Below are 20,791 nucleotides of genomic sequence, written 5' to 3' on the forward strand. Positions count from 1 at the left end.
TATTTCATTTGACAGGTTAGGGTTCAAGAGTGGCTAAATGTTCTTATTATCTGTCCTGTCTGTTGATAGCTTGGGTTTGTGTGTTCCCTTTTCTTTTCAATGCTACTAACGATATTAGTCCATGATTTTTCCTTCACTGCTTTCAATCTCTTACCTGTTTCAGCTCTTAAGTACTTTCTGTACCTTCATTGCTTCCTCAGTCACATCTGCACAACCCCTGTGTTCATGGATTACCTTGTGTGCCAGCCTTGGTTTGGCTCGGCTCTATCCTTTGTTTCCTTAATGTCTTAATTTGTCATCCTTCTTGCCGCTTTCTCATGAACTGAGTATTTAAACTTGTGCTACTTAGTTTCAATGACAGGTCTTGCACTTGTTCAGGTAGACCTTTTACGTTGTTTGCAACCCATCAACAGTACCCATGATTGTATTTATATTCTGGCACAATTGTGACTGCTCCTGTTTAATTTTTGTCTGAACCTCAAATACCTCTCTTAACCTCAAATACCTCTCTTAACCTCAAATACCTCTCTTCACCTTTTCCACAAACTGTTTGTGTCCTAGGACACTTTCTGGCTTAAATTATTTTTGTCTTGTGACAAATCACTGGGCAACTGTGTTATTAGGTCTTTCCCAGATAATTCATTTGAAAGATCTGCAGGCAAATCTTTTGCCAAGTCATTGAACTGTTGTGTTATGTCGATTTTGAAAACTTTTGCTGTTCAAGTAATTCCCTTTGTGTATTTGTCTTGTTTAGAAACATCATTAAATTTTTCATCAATACTTTCTTTGAGTGTGTGTTTTTGCTCTTCCTTAAGCTCGTACTTAAAATCATAAAAGCCTTATGTAAATAACTTTTGTAATATTTGCGGCATGATCGAGGTTTCTGGTGTCACAATGCACCTTGTCCAATCATGTTTACATTAGGTGTAAGTGTGGCAGGTAGAGAACAATTTAATAAGTCCGCACTGTCACACACTACATTTTCACCAAGGGAAAAAATACTCCCTGGAGAAAATTGTGAGCTTGTCTCTCCTACTGTATTTCGAATGATGATGATGATGATGATGATGATGATGGTATCATCATCATCTATGTCCATATCAATTGAAAAATATAATTGGTTGTTGTCACTGCAACCAAAATTTTCAGTTTAGATTTCATTTGTTGCCACATCCATTTTGGCAACTTCCTGTACCTGGTTATCTGCTGGTAGACTGGCAACAATGTGTTGTGTGTACTCATTTGCTGGTACTTTTACAAAATGAGAAGATAAATGAATACTTCAGAACATAAAATATTCTGTTTGTAATAATGAGGATACCACTAACAAAATCTAATCAGTGGTACCTCACTAACAAGTTTCAAAATACATTGTCAGCATAACTCAATTGTATGCCCACATTTCTCTCCCTAAAATTAATTTTCTGTCCAAATGTCAGTATATTTTACGAAAATCTGTAATTTGGTTGTTGGATTAGGAAAGTTACTGCTATCACTGATGACAGAGATGCTATGAAGTACAGTCAGGCAACCAGTGGATCTTGAATTTTCCTACCTTTGTGTTGGCATTCTCACTTCTTGCTGAATTAATTCTCCAATTGATTTGTTTCATCTTTCACACATCTTGTAATTTCCATTCTCGTTTATGAAACAGAGAAAGACAGCAATTGGTATAATAGAAAATTTACAAAATTATGTAATTTTAAATTATTACAAATGTGCTAACACTCTCCTGATGGCGATATCCTAGTGTAGGGCACCAGATATAGTGGTTGGGATGAGAAATAATGTGGATTGTCCAGAGCTGCAGTAATTATCATTTAGCCGGCACCAAAGGCTGTCTTCCAGAAACACATGCAGCATATATATCTGTGTGTGTGTATGTGTGTGTGTGTGTGTGTGTGTGTGTGTGTTAAGGATATTGTGGCAGTGTGGAACACTGAATAAATGTTAATCCCTTGTAGTTTTGGTGTGCGGCTTGGTATTTACCTGTTTTCCCCAATGATGTACAACAACGCCGATGTGGTTGTGGTGGCTACTCTCTCTTCATGTTGACTTCATTTCCGAGAAAGTCCTCGTCACATCGGGAGAAGGAAATTAGAACATAGCCCGGTAGTAGAATGAAAACTTGCAACATCCACATATTATAACTTTTACTTAACACATAACTGAGAGAGCACAATTCCATGCATCTTTCTTGCACCAGCTCAAAAGAATGTCAGATATTGAGACTGGTGAGAACAACAAATGAGGTGCCTAAAATAATTGCTATTTTAATCTTCAATTTTCTGTTGGCTTATTGGGATGATCATAGCTCCATATGATACCTTTTTCGTAGGGGACGGTGCGAATATCTATTTATATGTGTAGGTAATTTAAAGAACCTACACAAAGTACAAAGATCTCTCTGTAAATACTAAAAAGAAGACTGGTGCTAAATCATGAGAGAAAGAGCTGAAGCTTAGTAATGCAAGTAAGATGGTTGGAAAAGCTGAGAGATAATCATCTACATCTTACAATGTGCAATAGAAAGCAAACGATGTTGTCCAAAGTTAAAATAAAAAAAATTGTAGTTCAAGCATTCAGTTCTGCAATGGAGATTGAGCTGTATCAGTACAAAGCATAGGACTCCACAACTGTCAGTCTCCTGCTTTATATGTTCTGGTCTCGTGCTTTACACAACACATACTGAAAATCTGCAGAACCATTGATAATGTTGTACTAAAAGCAATCATATTCCAATGATAGAGATGTGATAAAGCCAGTTTCAGTAGATTGAGACAAAATATCGGCATTCAAAAAATTGAAAGTGGTAGAAACACTTAAAAAATGCTTCCAAAGAATACTTAAGCAGAAGAAACAAGATGTCTGTTAAGCTGTCACTGGATATGATACAATGTACATTGTGTGATCTTTTTAACTTTTCTATGGTTATTTTATAAAGAAGTCCTAATTTCGAATGTTCAGCCGCTTCTGTTGATACTGTTTCAGTAACTCATCTCCACACAGCCTTTAGTGTTAAATTATCTTTGTGCCATAACACTTTCTTTAATTTCTAGATACAGTATATTCGATAAGTACTGTTCTGGGGCTTCAATCTCTGGAGCCATTAAAAGAAAACACTGTGTGTCAATAATTGTTGCACCTCTCCAATGGATAACTGCTGAAAATTTTATTGTATTATAAATAGTGTTTCAATTGAATTATTTTGCGTATTTCATGTTGAAAATAAATCAGTGGCACTGTTTAAGAAGTATAATCAATAGAATTTGTATTTTGCCTTTGATGGTGACGAATCAGTTGTTAATAATGTTTATCATCCCATATAAAGTATCTGTCTTTCAACCTGATATATTTTACTAGCCAGAATATGCACGTGGGTCAGGCTGTAGATCACATGACCTTGTGGTTTTCCTAATTAGTATGTGGCTAGATCAATACAGATGAATCCAGGACTGAGCATTAAGTCCATTGAAAGTTCTCGTTAGCAATTACTAAGAGATACACTTATGTTATAAAACTTTTATCCATTCTGGATTTGGAACACTGTGACTGTCTTGTTAAATGTTTCAGGAATTACTGCAACCAATCGCTGTTTTTTTCTTCAACTTTTATTTATTCATGGCTGGTTTCGAATCACTTGGCAATTCATCAGATGATACAATTTAGTTTGCAGTATTGTGGGGGTCATGCATCGGTGGCAAATACAGAGACGAAAAAGTGAGCACTGTATGTGGAAAGAATATTAAATTGTAAGATTAATTTGATGGTATTACTCACTGTTTTTATTCTTGTGGCAGGCACTGCTCTGGAAAACATAATGTGTGCTTACCAGTATCGTAAAATATCAAGCACTTTTCCACCAATGGCAACTCCCACATACTTTACAAAATATAAACAAATCAAAGAGTGTGGCTGTTGTTGTCTCCAAAGAGTTTTGTGGAGACAGAGATTTTCTTCGCTCATTTTTCATTTTGTGTGGCATTCGCAATAAAATATATATTTATCACACTACTTTCTTTGTAAAAATTATGCTTTTACATTGCAAATTTTTTTAATGCTATTTACAAAATCTACAACAAAGTGTTTAGGACAAAATTTCTGGTAGTGAAGTTATGTTTTTTCACATTGCTCAATAAAAAGAATAGTATACATATGGGGATGGGAGGGCGGAGGGCAAGGAAGGAGGGAGGGGGGGGGGGTGGGAGAGAGAGAGAGAGAGAGAGAGAGAGAGAGAGAGAGAGAGAGATATTGATTTTGTGTGTGTGTGTGTGTGTGTGTGTGTGTGTGTGTGTGTGTGTACACAAATTAACTTGTAACAGGACAAACAGGTAGAAATTTTGAAATCCGATACAAAGAGCACACTGATGCACTCGGTTTAAAAAATTTGAATAAATCCACTTTTGCAGCCCATTTAGCTCAAAATAGTCATTCAATCACAGTTATAAAAACCAACCTCCACATTCTACACACCGTAGTCAGAGGAATAAAATTGACCTCTTGGAACAATTAGAAATTTTCATACATAACAATAAAACACCCCACACCATCTTAAATGAACAAACTGATTTAGCAAACAACCCAGTCTTCAAAAATTATAAATAGTCCTTAAATTTGAAAAACTAATAAATACTGTACTCATCCACTCCCATACCCATTCCCCACCTCACTCATACCACACCTAAACACCATCCTCTCTAACTCTTTCTTTACAAACACACACACACACACACACACACACACACACACACACACACCTCTCTCTCTCTCTCTCTCTCTCTCTCTCACTCCCTCTCCCCCCTTGTCACCCCCCTCTCCCTTGTCACCCCCCCTCTCCCTTGTGACCCCCCTCTCCCTTGTGACCCCCCTCTCCCTTGTGACCCCCCTCTCCCTTGTGACCCCCCTCTCCCTTGTGACCCCCCTCTCCCTTGTGACCCCCCTCTCCCTTGTGACCCCCCTCTCCCTTGTGACCCCCCTCTCCCTTGTGACCCCCCTCTCCCTTGTGACCCCCCTCTCCCTTGTGACCCCCCTCTCCCTTGTGACCCCCCTCTCCCTTGTGACCCCCCTCTCCCTTGTGACCCCCCTCTCCCTTGTGACCCCCCTCTCCCTTGTGACCCCCCTCTCCCTTGTGACCCCCCTCTCCCTTGTGACCCCCCTCTCCCTTGTGACCCCCCTCTCCCTTGTGACCCCCCTCTCCCTTGTGACCCCCCTCTCCCTTGTGACCCCCCTCTCCCTTGTGACCCCCCTCTCCCTTGTGACCCCCCTCTCCCTTGTGACCCCCCTCTCCCTTGTGACCCCCCTCTCCCTTGTGACCCCCCTCTCCCTTGTGACCCCCCTCTCCCTTGTGACCCCCCTCTCCCTTGTGACCCCCCTCTCCCTTGTGACCCCCCTCTCCCTTGTGACCCCCCTCTCCCTTGTGACCCACCTCTCCCTTGTGACCCACCTCTCCCTTGTGACCCACCTCTCCCTTGTGACCCACCTCTCCCTTGTGACCCACCTCTCCCTTGTGACCCACCTCTCCCTTGTGACCCACCTCTCCCTTGTGACCCACCTCTCCCTTGTGACCCACCTCTCCCTTGTGACCCACCTCTCCCTTGTGACCCACCTCTCCCTTGTGACCCCCCTCTCCCTTGTGACCCCCCTCTCCCTTGTGACCCCCCTCTCCCTTGTGACCCCCCTCTCCCTTGTGACCCCCCTCTCCCTTGTGACCCCCCTCTCCCTTGTGACCCCCCTCTCCCTTGTGACCCCCCTCTCCCTTGTGACCCCCCTCTCCCTTGTGACCCCCCTCTCCCTTGTGACCCCCCTCTCCCTTGTGACCCCCCTCTCCCTTGTGACCCCCCTCTCCCTTGTGACCCCCCTCTCCCTTGTGACCCCCCTCTCCCTTGTGACCCCCCTCTCCATTGTGACCCCCCTCTCCCTTGTGACCCCCCTCTCCCTTGTGACCCCCCTCTCCCTTGTGACCCCCCTCTCCCTTGTGACCCCCCTCTCCCTTGTGACCCCCCTCTCCCTTGTGACCCCCCTCTCCCTTGTGACCCCCCTCTCCCTTGTGACCCCCCTCTCCCTTGTGACCCCCCCTCTCCCTTGTGACCCCCCTCTCCCTTGTGACCCCCCTCTCCCTTGTGACCCCCCTCTCCCTTGTGACCCCCCTCTCCCTTGTGACCCCCCTCTCCCTTGTGACCCCCCTCTCCCTTGTGACCCCCCTCTCCCTTGTGACCCCCCTCTCCCTTGTAACCCCCCTCTCCCTTGTGACCCCCCTCTCCCTTGTGACCCCCCTCTCCCTTGTGACCCCCCTCTCCCTTGTGACCCCCCTCTCCATTGTGACCCCCCTCTCCATTGTGACCCCCCTCTCCATTGTGACCCCCCTCTCCATTGTGACCCCCCCTCTCCATTGTGACCCCCCTCTCCATTGTGACCCCCCTCTCCATTGTGACCCCCCTCTCCATTGTGACCCCCCTCTCCATTGTGACCCCCCTCTCCATTGTGACCCCCCTCTCCATTGTGACCCCCCTCTCCCTTGTGACCCCCCTCTCCCTTGTGACCCCCCTCTCCCTTGTGACCCCCCTCTCCCTTGTGACCCCCCTCTCCCTTGTGACCCCCCTCTCCCTTGTGACCCCCCTCTCCCTTGTGACCCCCCTCTCCCTTGTGACCCCCCTCTCCCCCTTGTGACCCCCGCCTCCCCCTTGTGACCCCCGCCTCCCCCTTGTGACCCCCGCCTCCCCCTTGTGACCCCCGCCTCCCCCTTGTGACCCCCGCCTCCCCCTTGTGACCCCCGCCTCCCCCCCTTGTGACCCCCGCCTCCCCCCCTTGTGACCCCCGCCTCCCCCCCTTGTGACCCCCGCCTCCCCCCCTTGTGACCCCCGCCTCCCCCCCTTGTGACCCCCGCCTCCCCCCCTTGTGACCCCCGCCTCCCCCCCTTGTGACCCCCGCCTCCCCCCCTTGTGACCCCCGCCTCCCCCCCTTGTGACCCCCGCCTCCCCCCCTTGTGACCCCCGCCTCCCCCCCTTGTGACCCCCGCCTCCCCCCCTTGTGACCCCCGCCTCCCCCCCTTGTGACCCCCGCCTCCCCCCCTTGTGACCCCCGCCTCTCCCCCTTGTGACCCCCGCCTCCCCCCCTTGTGACCCCCGCCTCCCCCCCTTGTGACCCCCGCCTCCCCCCCTTGTGACCCCCGCCTCCCCCCCTTGTGACCCCCGCCTCCCCCCCTTGTGACCCCCGCCTCCCCCCCTTGTGACCCCCGCCTCCCCCCCTTGTGACCCCCGCCTCCCCCCCTTGTGACCCCCGCCTCCCCCCCTTGTGACCCCCGCCTCCCCCCCTTGTGACCCCCGCCTCCCCCCCCTTGTGACCCCCGCCTCCCCCCCTTGTGACCCCCGCCTCCCCCCCTTGTGACCCCCGCCTCCCCCCCTTGTGACCCCCCCCCTCTCCCCCTTGTGACCCCCCCCTCTCCCCCTTGTGACCCCCCCCTCTCCCCCTTGTGACCCCCCCCCTCTCCCTTGTGACCCCCCCCCCTCTCCCTTGTGACCCCCCCCCCTCTCCCTTGTGACCCCCCCCCTCTCCCTTGTGACCCCCCCCCTCTCCCTTGTGACCCCCCCCTCTCCCTTGTGACCCCCCCCTCTCCCTAGTGACCCCCCCCCCTCTCCCTAGTGACCCCCCCCCCCCCTCTCTAGTGACCCCCCCCCCTCTCCCTTGTGACTTCCCCCCCTTGGGGCCCCCCTCTCCCTCTCTCCCCCTGCCCCCCCTCTCCCTCTGTCTCCCCCCCCCCCCGCCTTGCCGCCTCCCCACTCCATATGTATACTATCCTGTTTATTGAGCAATGAGAAACACGCCAAACATAACTTCACTACCAGAAATATTGTCCTAAACACTTTGTTGTAGATTTTGTAAATAGCCTAAAAATTTGCAATGTAAAAACATAGTAATAATTTTTATAAAGAAAGTAATGTAATAAAAATATGTTTTATTACGAATGCCACACACAACGAAAAATGAGCAAAGAAAATCTCTGCCTCCACAAAACTCTTTGGAGACAACAACAGCCACACTCTTTAGTTTGTTAATATTTTGTAAAGTATGTGGGAGTTGCCATTGGTGGAAAAGTACCTGTTTCACTTGATATTTAATGATACTGGTAAGCACACATTATGTTTCCCATAGCAGTGCCTGTCACAAGAATAAAAACAGTGAGTAGTACCAGCACATTAATCTTACAATCGTAATATTCTTTCCACATACAGTGCTCACTTTTTCATCTCTGTATTTGCGACAGACAGATACATGACCCCACAATACTCCAAACTAAATTGTATCATCTGATGATAAATTGCCAGGCGATTCGAAACCGGTCATGAATAAATAAAAATTGAAGGAAAAAATGTCGATTGGTTGCAGTAATTCCTCAAACTTCTGTCATATCTCTGTCATACTCATGCTGTATTTCTGTGATTTCTATCATTTCTATACCCATACTTTTGAAATATATAAATATTTATATGATAGATTTAATATACATTGCCTGGCAAAAGGTGAAACGCACAGGAGAAATGGTCAGATATATATGTAACTTCATACAAGCACAGGGACACACACACACACGCCCGCGCGCGCGTCACCAGTTGTATAAATAATTAGAGTGGGAGTTCTGAGAATGAGCATCGTCAGACATTGAGAGGTGACTGGGAAGGTCAAAGAGATGCTGCATACTTATGTGAGACACTATTATCAGCACCTGACATGGTTTGAAAAGAGCCTCATTGTCGTTCCGTATATGGCAGGCTGGTTGAATTTCAAAATATCCAGATTTGTGAGGGATTCTGGTGTGACATTGGCCCAGTGCTGTACTACATGAGAATGTGAGGACAGGCTTTCTCTTGTCAAAGTTCTGGTCAGTCATGCCTGACCACCACTAGGGTAGATCATACTATTATAGGAACCCCTCCACATCAGCACCTGCCATCCGAGAACAAGTAATGGAATCTGTGCAACTTTTTGTGTCGCTCTACATCATTGATCAGAGACTAGCAGCAGCTGGACTAGGGAATTTCTTCCCCATGCCTAGGCAGCTGTTAATGGCATAACACAAACAGTTACATTTGAAGTGGTGCCAAGACCTGGCAGCATGGACTTCTGGTTGAATGAGGTTATACTGTGTTGAGTGGTGAACCGTGATTCTGCACTAGCCCAGATGGCCATCATTGGTGTGTACAGCAGCAACCTGCGGAGAGACCCCTCTCTTTCTGTGTTTAGATGAGGAACAGTAGGGTTAATCAGGGCTTTATGGTTTGGGGAACTGTTTGGTATGACTTCAGGTCAAGGCTGCTAGTAAATGAGGGAACGCTGATGGAATAGTGATACGTCAAGGATGTCCCACATCCTCAAATGTTACCTATCATGCAAAAAAATCATTGTGCAATTTTTCAGTGGGTTATGCTCGCTCACACACAGCATATGTATGAACTACCTGTGTTATGTTGAAGTATTCCCACAGTCGGCAAAACGACTGCCAAATAAAAATGTGTGTGATTGCTGTGTTGGCTTCTCCAATGACCAAGTGCCAAGGAGAATTCGCTGTGAAGCAGCTGTGGGTGAGGTGGGTGCCGCCATAGCTCCCAGTTGATGAAAAGTGCACATGGCACATCATTTCAGTTCAATGTCTGGCGATGTTTTAATTGCAATCCTCAAGAGTTTTTGCACGGATTTGTGGCTGTTGATGAAATCTGCATCCATCATTACACACCAGAATCAAAGTGGCAATCAAAAGCAATGGACAAAGGCTGGTGAAAGTTACCAAAGAAGCTGAAGATATTTTGTCAGCTAGTAAGATGATGGCCTCTGTTTTTTTTTTGGGATTCCCAAGGAATAATCATCATAGATTACTTAGAAAAAGGCAGAACCATAATTGGACCTTGTTATGCTGCATTGTTGGCTCATTTGAAACTTGAGGTTGGCTGAAAAAAGACCAAGGTTGATAAACAAAAATGTCCTCTTTTATAAGGATAATGCACCGTCAACACATCAGCAATTTCAGTGCAAAACATTATTGATACTGTATCTCTTTTTTGCTTCGTCTGTCCTGTTTATAACTACAAAGGGGAAAAAGAGTCACAAAATGTGTACTAATCACAAAAATCAGTACTGTAAACACACACCCTAAAATGAACATCACAGAAGTGTGTGGCAAAGTGGTGCTGTTACCAGGTCACGGTGGCACTCTATCTTGCTGCTTTACTACTGTTTTTCATCCCACCACTCACCATCTTATGTGCACATAATGAAGGGTCAAACTCTAAGGTATTTATCCAGAATTGAGGCTTGTTTTCATGACACTATCCTTATTATCCTTTTTTTACCAATGTTGTTTAAATGATTGCATGCCATTGTGTATCTTTCTGTCCCCAACTTCTTCTCTCCTTGAACCCCCATGTTCTTCCATTGCCTCCTCTTCTCTGATGCACAAATAATGAGATTTGCAAGGTTGCAGATTAGATACAATAAAGCTTGTTTGTAAGGTTATGACATTCATGCGAAATGCAATTCATTCATTTTCCTTTATGCCATAATGAACTTGATCACATCATATAGTTACTGTAATGGACAGTGAAAACATTAATTCATTAATTTGGTATACAGCTACATAATCATTTTGCTTCTGTGTTTGTTTTAGTATTTCAGATGCCGGACACGCTGAACTCTTGGTTCCTAATAACAGAACTTCATGTTTGGATGCTTATGGTTAGATCAATGGCAGCTGATAAGGAGGGAAGATATCTTCGTAACATCATTGTGGAAGCCATGTGGAATGACGTGTCTGCTAGAGCCAAGAAATTAGGTGTAAGTTGCCATATTTGGAATTGCTTGCTTTTTCTTGAAAATGTCTCAGTAATGAACACAACATAGTAAAGCTCAATCTGTGTATATCAGTTCTTAATACAAAAACTTGGAAACAAATGAGGTGGTAATTTCATAGGTAAAATCATTAACATTACTTTCTGTAAAAGTAACCTTGTTTATGGTAACAGGATCAATATGCTGGCAAGTTAAAATATTTCAATAATTCCACTTTGTCATCATCTTTTTCTTTTCTTCTCCAGCAAGGGTGACATTGGTTAGACATTGGACGTATATTCAGGAGGACAGTGGCTCAAGTTCCCATCTGGTCATATGTCTTTCCTTTTCTTTGGTTTCCTTACCATTAAGGTAAAGGCCAGGATGATTCACATTGAAAATGACATTCCTTCCTACACATTCCCAATTCGAGCTGGTGCAGCATCCTTGTTCATCATTGATTGGACATTAAACTCTAATCTTCATTCCTTCCTTCTTTCCGTTTTCTTTTCTTTTGATGTTAAGACGTATATGTTCCTCTGCTGTTATGTGAAAAAAAAAAAAAAAAACTGCAGCAGGCAAGCACAAAAACAGTCAACTTTGTGAGACTTCAATAGAGTTTACAATTATTGAAAAATTCTCAAATAAAAGTGTGTGGTAGCCTGTCAAAAGAAGAACTGTTTTTTACAAGAAGACAATTTACTTATTTCTTGCATAAAACTAGCAGCAAATATTGTATTGATAAAGTAAGAATGAGGTGTTGGCACATACAAAACATCTCTCTGTTACTTAATTTAAGGAGGAGTAAAGATACTGACTAGCTGGGGCATCGAGTCTATTATCACACTGACATTCCATTGATGCCTCAGGATGTATCTTCTCAACCAGACCCTTCTTTTAGTCAACTTATGGCATAAATTTCTTTTGTCTCCAGTTCAGTACTTCCTCATTAGTTATTTGATGTTCCCACATAATTTTAAACATTCTTCTACAGCACCACATTTCAAAAACTTCTATTCTCTTTTTGTCTGAACTGCTTATTGTCCAAGTTTCACTTCTCTTCAAGGCTACACTCCAAATACATACCTTCAGGAGGGAATTCCTAACATTTAACTTTATATTAGATGTTACCAAATTTCTCTTTTTCACAAATGCTTTTCTTGCTGTTGCCAGTCTGTATTTTATAATCTCCGTACTTCAGACATCATCAGTTATTTTGCTGTCCAAGTAAATAAACTCAACTACTTCTTTTAGTGTCTCATTTCCTAATCTAATTCCTTCAGCATTACCTGATTTAATTCAGCAACATTCCATACACTTCTCTTACTGTTGTTGTTGATTGTCGTGTAACTCCTTTTGAAGACACAGTCCATTCTGTTCATTTGCTCTTCTAACTCCATTCCAGTATTCAACAGAATTACAGTGCCATTGGCAGAGTTTCATTTCTCCTCTCTGCTCTCTTCCCTTTCATGTCATGTGGCTCTTAAAACTCCAGTATGGTTTCTATATAAGTTGTGAATAAGCTTTGGCACCTTATTTAATACTATTTATTGTGAACTGGCTTTCGGCTTTCAGATCATCCTCAGACAACTTGAGACTAAACATATTATCCACACAACACCAGTGAGAGTCTGTTGCAACTAAATATGTACATTAAAAGCACAAATTGAGCGAAGTGACACAGTGATTAGCACACTGGACTCATATTCAGGATGGTGATGGTTCAAATTCCTGTTCAGTCATCCAGATTTAAGTTTACTGTTGAGTTTGTGAGTATTGAAATGTGCAACATAAATTGGCGTATCTTTTGGCTGCATTGGCTAGAAGCTTGAATTTTTTACACTGCCAAGGGACTATAGACCTTAGTATGTGACATAAAATTTCAACTTATCACCTCTACCCATTCGTGAGAAAAAAAGCGTTTTAGGCAGACACACACAACAGATGCGACAGACAGTCAGAGTGGTACGTGGGCAGCAAAGTGATCATGTAAGGGTTCCATTTTTACCAATGCGGGTACAGAACCCAAAAAAGTATGAGATAAACTTCTGCTTGTGAAAATGAAATGTAATGGTTTTGATGAGAGCGAATTTTGAGGCTTGGTATTTAACACTGGACTCTCCCTTTGATTAAAGTGACAATTGTTTTGTTGTTCAGGTGTAATATCTGAACTTTCTGAGGCTGGGAACAAATAATGGCTCCTTAGAAATGCAGAAGCAGTGAAAAGCTGATTCTCAGGCTGCACGGGTAACTCCTGAGTCACATCTTACCTTACAGCAGATAGAAAATGTAATAACTGTTCAGTTTCTAACATGTTCCAAATCTTCATGTGTTAATCCCATTTCTAAACTACCTAGAATTTGGAGAATAAAAAAAAGGAAAATTATTACATAACATCCCATCAGCAATGAGCTACATTTACTGGTAGTGAGTGTTGCTGACTCTCGCACAGAGGTTTGTCTGGTTATTAACTAACATTCTGATTATTGAGTTTACATGCCAGAAATGGTTCACACCATTCATGAATATATCCAGTGCAGTTATCATAAAAAGCTGTTGCGGTAATGTTGAATTAATCCAACATAACTAGCCCCACACTTTCCAACGTTTCTAATTACTGTTTTATAGGAGGTGTCAAAAACCTTTTGGATTTTTCTGGTACCTGGTTTGTTAAGCATCGTGTTTATTTTGTCTGCAACTTCAATTATAGTTAATCTTTTTCAATGTGCAGAACACTGCAGAAGAAAATGTATAAACATCGCAAGTGACACAGAAGTAAGACCTTAAAGCTCTGACAACATTAGCAACTTTTTCAGCAGCTGTTAGTAAAAATAATCATCAGGTTTTACTGAGACCTGAATATTTCTTGTATTCTATTTTAATGAACTTCAGATTGATTTTAGCTATTCATCACATGCAATATAAATATGAAAAGAGTAGGTTTTACCAATTATGGGCTGTACACTATGTGATCAAAAGTATGCAGACACCTGGCTGAAAATGACTTAAAAGTCTGTGGCGTGCTCTATTGTTAATGCTGGAATTCAATATGGTGTTGGCCCACCCTTTGCCTTGATGACAGCTTCCACTCTCGCAGGCATACACTCAATCAGGTGCTGGAAGGTTTCTTGGAGAATGGCGGCCCATTCTTCACAGAGTGCTGCACTGAGGAGAGGTAGCGATGGCGGTAGGTGAGGCCTGGCATGAAGGCGGCATTTCAAAACATTCCAAAAGTGTTCTATAGGGTTCAGGTCAGGACTTTGTGCAAGCCAGTCCATTACGGGGATGTTATTGCCGTGTAACCACTCCACCACAGGCCGTGCATTATGAACAGGTGCTAGATCGTGTTGAAAGATGCAATAACCATCCCCAAATTGCTCTTCGACAGTGGGAAGCAAGAGGGTGCATAAAACATCAATGTAAATCTATGCTGTGATAGTGCCACGCACAACAACAAGGGGTGCAAGCCCCCTCCATGAAAAACATTACCACACTGTAACACCACCCCCACCTCCGAATTTGACTGTTGGCACTACACACGCTGGCAGATAACGTTCACCAGGCATTCACCATACCCACATTGTGTTCTGTGATTCGTCACTCCACATGATGTTTTTCCACTGTTCAATCATCCAATGTTTTTGCTCCTTACACCAAGCGAGGTGTCATTTACCATTTATCGGCATGATGTATGGCTTATGAGCAGCTGTTTGACCATGAAACCCAAGTTTTCTCACCTGCCGTCTGTCATAGTACTTGCTGTGGATCCTGATGCAGTTTGGAATTCCTGTGTGATGGTCTAGATGCCTATTACACATTATGACCCTCTTCCACTGTTGGTAGTCTGTCAGTCAACAGACAAAGTCGGCCTGTATGCTTTTGTGCTGATGTGTCCCTTCATGTTTCCACTTTACTATCACATTTGGAAACAATGGATCCAGGGATGTTTAGGAGTGTGGAAATTTCGCGTACGGATATGACACAAGTGACATCCAATCACCAGACCATGTTCGAAGTCTGTGAGTTCGGCGGAGTGCCCCATTCTCCTCACTCTAGATGTCTAATGACTATTGAGGTCGCTGGTATGGAGTACCTGGCAGTAGGTGGCAGCACAATGCACCTAATATGAAAAATGTATGTTTCTGGCGGTTTCCAGATACTTTTGATACACATAGTGTATATCAAGGCAGAGGCAGTCTCCATCAGTATTTGACAGTGTTATACATTATATGAGGAAGACATGCTACACCTATTAAGTTAACTGCACTCTCACAATGATGCCTGGGTGGTAAAACCTAACCAATAAAAGAGCTTGAAACATGTGTGACTAGAAGAATCTGTCACTTAAATAAATTGCATTCCTTTTAGTTGAGTCGCAGATAGGCTCAACAAAAAGACTTTCATAGGCCTTCATCAAACACACCACACACACACACACACACACACACACACACACACACACACACACAAAAAACTGCAGTCTCGGGCAACTGAAACCACACTGCGAGCAACATCACCATTGTATGATGCGAGTGGTGACTGAGTGGGGGTAAAGAGGAGGCCGGGGTGGAGAGGAGGAGGGAGTCACTGTCGTTAGTCACTGTCCTCACCCATCCAGCTCCTTTCCTGTTCCCATTCCAGTGCTACACAGCAGTCATTCCCCCAATACAACCAGTCTTTTATTTCCCGTCTTTTCCGCTTCCCCCCCCCCCCCCCCCCCCCCCCTCTCACTACCTCTCCCTTGCCCTCCACTACCCTGCAGCACTTCACTACCTGCCACTCCCACCATACATCCCTACCCCTACCTGCCTCAGCCTCCTCTTTACCCCCACCCAGTCACCACTCCCATCATAAATCAGTGCTGCTGCTCACACTGTGGTTTCAGTTGCCTGACTGCAGTCGTGTGTGTGAGTTGCTACAGTGTCCTCTGAACTATACATTGAAATTAAATGCTCCTTCCCCCTCTCCCATGACTGACTAAGATGTTTCGCCTAGCAGAAAAACACACATCTGAGATTAGGTTGGATTCAGTTTTTGTTCCATAGGCCCAAAAATGAGATGATTCTCATGGGCAAGGGCAAGGTACAAGTCAAAAAGTATAACATAAAACATTTGAATATAATAGTCACTACACTGATCATTTGTCAGAAGATTGTCAAAATATGTGAATACAGTAAACTGGAACTGGCAATATTTACAGAATGAGTACACTGTCAGAATGAAACGTAATTATGGATGTTTAATTAATTTACTACACACAAAATACCTAATCTCGACTGTTGTGACAAAGTGCTGCTGGCCGGAGTGGCCGAGCAGTTCTAGGCGCTACAGTCTGGAACCACGCCGACCGCTATGGTTGCAGGTTCGAATCCTGCCTCGGGCATGGATGTGTGTGATGTCCTTATGTTAGTTAGGTTTAACTAGTTCTAAGTTCTAGGGAACTGATGACCTCAGATGTTAAGTTCCATAGTGCTCAGAGCCATTTTCGACAAAGTGCTGTCAAAACTGAAATCTTAAGACTGGTCTAACAGTTCCTGTTAAGATATTCATCTACAGAGTAGAAGGAGTTGCCTATCAAAATGTCTTTTATACTTTGTTTAAATTGTCCTTCGTCTGAAACCAAGTTTTTAATGGTTGTTGGCAATTTGAGTGCATCTAATAGGACCAAAACTAGTAAAATATGTTGTGACATTTTCACTAAGACTGTATTTTAATTTTCAAAGTTTTTCTTTAATTAGTTCTGAAAGTTACTTATTTGAGAATTTAGTGTAAAGAGTTACGTGATCACACCTGTACTGCACCTCTCCTCTATAAACACCAAGAAACATAGTGTTTTTTGGAAAAAGACACACCATTTCATGAAAAAGAAGATTTATACTACTTCACAAACTTAACCATGACTCTAAGCAACAAATCTCATCTGTGAGTATGAACTATACCAAAATCTGACAAATGGGGACTTCAAGGGGACAATATTTAAGTGAGATGTAATTGAGTTAGCAAAGGGGTAAAAAACTGATGTTTTAATTTTTTTGGTATTGTACCACTCACTTATTCTGTTGTGAGTAAGAGCCATTTTCCAGGTCAAACCACCGAACAGAACCGTTGGTGGGAAATAATGTGATATATAATCACACAGTGTTGACTCCTATTTTGTTGTCTGTAATTTGAATTGTGATTCAGATGTTTCTACACATGTATCTCTACAGATATCATTTCTAAGCAGTGTGATTAAGTTGCGTGTGATAAATTGAATAAACTAAAATAATGAGAAAACGGTTGAAATTTTCAACGCATGTTTCATTTCAGGCAGCGAATCCAGGTCTTGTACGGGAGCAGTTATCAGAAATGTCTGAGCAATTTCAAGCTGCCATTATGGGATATGACGAAGGACTGCTGTCAGATGATAAAGTGCTAGCTGGAGCTGTTTGGAGAAGATTCTTTGAAAGAAATTGTAACAACCCAGAGGCAGTTGAATGCCTAGTAAGATACATAAGAAAACAGGTATTAATCTTAATGTCTTCATTGTTTATGCAAAATATACATTCCCATTATGGGGAGACAGTTAATAAAATATTTAAAGGGGTATGACATTTACTCATTCTCTCAAAGATGTAGATATCACAGCGAACCATACAACTTGTGAATTAAAATAAATAAATAAATAAAAACAGAATTTGAAATAGTATTAGAAGTTTGTCATTGTCCATTATTTCTCTTGAATTTGAATGAAATTAGTCTGTGTGGTAATCAATGAGATTATCTGTTTGGTAAACATGAAAGAGGTAATAAACTGGAAGAGAGTTTGCTTACCATGTGTATTGCTATTTTACAGTGATGAGCAATAAAGATAGATAAATCTCTTACACTGATATGTAAGAGTACTTGAAATGTTGGTAAATAGTTCATTGAACTTTATACTTGAAATCGCCAGCTCTTGCACTGGCCTTATACTATCAGTTGCTCAAAGCATATTTTATCAGAGTTGATGGTCCTTTTCCCCCCTCTCAGACACATGGAATTAGTCCATTTTTGTCAGTATTCCTATCTGCTTGAATGCTTTCTCCTCGTTACTCCATTTCAGGCAGTTTGGATTTTCAAAACTTTGTAATTTGTTTCAAGCTGTGGATGGTTCAGTGTTAGAACAGATGCAGAAATTTTTTAATTGCATATTTCTGCCTCGAGTCATCTTAGGCAATATGCGTAGCCTATTTATCCCTCTAACTGCAGGTGATTTTCATATTTTTCCCTGCATCATTGTGGGGCATTTTTATTTGATAATTAGAATAGTTTAAGGCTAGAACTATGGGAATGTAACAATGAAATCAAAAACTTACTTTAGAGTTGATTTTTAATGGACATTTAGTGTGAATAATGTGGGAAATGCAAATATTGAGTATTGTGTAGCTTAAAGCAAGGTTTGTACAAGCTTGGGAATATGGACACAAAATTGCTGCCACAAAAAGGTGTATGTGTAAGTATGTGAGTGAGACTTCAGAAAGTGTAGAATGCGACTTCCAATGTTTGACGGGAGTATAGTGATCTCCAGTGTTCCAGGGCAACAGAAAAAGATTTTAGGGGAAAATAGTGGCCTATGATGTCCCAGAACAACAGAAAAATATTGAATGGGAAAATTCATGACGTCTGGCTTGCAAGCAAATCAGAAATTACATCTAACACTTGCCACGGGCCCTGCAAAATTATCCGGGAAGAGCTGAACACACGTTTTCATTGCCCGCACCTGGAGGTTTAAGATAAGAACAGGTTTGATCCTGAAGTTTCCTGTCTCGTTAAAACTGTATGCTGGATTGGGACTTGAACCTGAGACCTTTGTCATTTGTGTGCAGGGCTCTACCGACTGAGGTATCCGAGCTTGACTCATGACCCACATCTGTCTTACTTCTGTCAGTATCTCATCTCCTCCTTTCCAAAGTCACAGAAGTTTTTGTGTGTACATTGCAGGACTAGCACCTCCAGAAGTACTTGACCCTTAAAGTACACAGAACTTCTGTGAAGTTTGGAAGGTTAAAGATTGAGGTATTGGTGGAAGTGAAATTGTGAGAGCTGGTGTCTTGAGTTGAGCTTGGATAGTTAACTGAGTAGGATACTTACCTGCACAAGGCAAGGGTTTCAGGTTCAAGTTCCAGTCTGGCACACAGGCTAAGTTTCAGATTGGTGCACACTCCTCTGTGAGATGAAGATTCATTCTGGAAATTTGATCTTATCCTCTGTAGCTGTATTTTATTTTTATGTTTAACTCATTTCTTCCATTTAGTCTGATTATCATCATTGTAACCATAGTGTAAAAGCATCATCATTGCCACACATACCATATGCTAACAGTTCAGTAATGTTTAATTAAGAAACCAATTGTATGCCACAATAAAAGGTTGCATGTAACACTAAGTTGCGGGATTTCATCCTTACCGTGTCATTCACATAAATCACTTGTTGTCTTAAGACTCTTTCTGACAAGGCTATTCACGATGCATGAATACAGGTATCACTTTTTACATATAGGGAAGCTTGTGACACTAGTGGCTAACAGGCTGCATAGCATAAGTGTGTCACAGAATTATAGTTGGTAAGTAATACTCAAGAAACTGCTCTTCAGTGCACAAGTTTGTACTCAGGCTCCCTGAATGAAGTCATTAGCCATTCTGCTGTGCCCTGTTGTGTTCCAACATCTATTACTAATTGATGTCATTCCTTTTCCCAGATGTCCCTGTTTCATTAATATCTCAAATTTTCATTTTTTGGATGCTTGTTATTCATTTAAGTACCCATTGATTCGGATGTTTTAAATACTTAAATCACCAGTTCCAGATCTGATTGATATTAGAGTTTTCTCCTCCCACCATGCTTAGTTGTTAGGTTCATTGTTTTTATTTCCAGTCACTAATGTAATGTTTTCAAGGTGTTGTAAATTCATTCTGCTTGACTTGCTTTCTATCCTCTGAAGTACATTTGAAGTACTGTGCTCCACAACTCGGGTAGTTCAGGTCTACCATCTTGACATCTATTTTTTGTGGTTGCGGAGGTAGAAACAAGCTTTCTTTCATGCATTTCGCTCTCTTGATCCATCTGGTCTTCCTTTGATATGCTCCATTATGTGCCACTACCCCCTTTTTCTCATCATTTCTGTTTTCAGTTGGCATTATCATTCTCGTAGCTTATCGGGATATGTCTCACTATTAAATATTTTCTTTTTTTTTTTCTCCCCCATTGTGACCCTGTTTTCCTGCTGTTAATCTTTTTCCTCCATTTAAACTTGGTGTTAGGTGAAATATGGCATCCCGGCTATTACACAAGTTGAAAATATGGTCACTATTTTTTATAAACTTAAATTTGCCATATTTCGTGACAGTACCTTTTCCATTAGACGTTTGCAAGCAAATATAAGTCTTGGCTTCAGTTGTCTAAGTATGATTCCACAATGCATCGTTGTCGGCTGCAGAAAATGACGTGGTTCAGCGTGTTTCTCTCATTTTGGTGTTTCAAATACAGTTTCTTCCAATGTAGTTTCTTCTTTTCAGATAATACAAAAATAATAGTAACATAACTCAAAATTATTTATGACTGCGACCTTCACAGTGTTCTTCCGTCAACACACACCAAGAGTTAGCTTCCGACTCAGACTGACTATAGTCAAAGACTACTCCAACGTCAAAGATATTTTACACAATCAGTTTCTTTGCTATTCTTCGATACATTTTCTAATAGTAATCAATATGCTTTTACTCTCAAAAACAGAAGTAAATTAACATATAATAAGACAAATTATAATAAATTCTGACAAAAATATAAGAAAACATTTTCAATTCAGTATCGACAAATACGGTAAAAAAAATAACATCTCCCAGATCCATTACATAGATTCATAATTTTCTTTTTGATCTATTGATTGCGTACTACAACAGAATTTCAATCTTGGCTTCAACTTCATACATCCTGTCTCTCTTTTTCCTACGAGGGG

The 20,791-nt window shown here is 42.4% G+C and overlaps 1 protein-coding gene across 1 annotated transcript in view; it reads left to right on the forward strand.

Annotated features, from left to right (window-relative positions):
• LOC126457071 (ubiquinol-cytochrome-c reductase complex assembly factor 1) overlaps positions 1-20,791 on the forward strand; it is a 153,652-nt gene that overhangs the window by 130,509 nt on the left and 2,352 nt on the right. Inside the window, exons 4-5 of the mRNA XM_050093071.1 lie at positions 10,655-10,821; positions 17,125-17,319. Coding sequence (XP_049949028.1) covers positions 10,655-10,821; positions 17,125-17,319 — 362 coding nt within the window. The remainder of the gene's footprint in view (positions 1-10,654; positions 10,822-17,124; positions 17,320-20,791) is intronic.

The sequence above is a fragment of the Schistocerca serialis genome, chromosome 2 (genome assembly GCF_023864345.2).
Source record: "Schistocerca serialis cubense isolate TAMUIC-IGC-003099 chromosome 2, iqSchSeri2.2, whole genome shotgun sequence".
NCBI lineage: Eukaryota > Metazoa > Arthropoda > Insecta > Orthoptera > Acrididae > Schistocerca > Schistocerca serialis.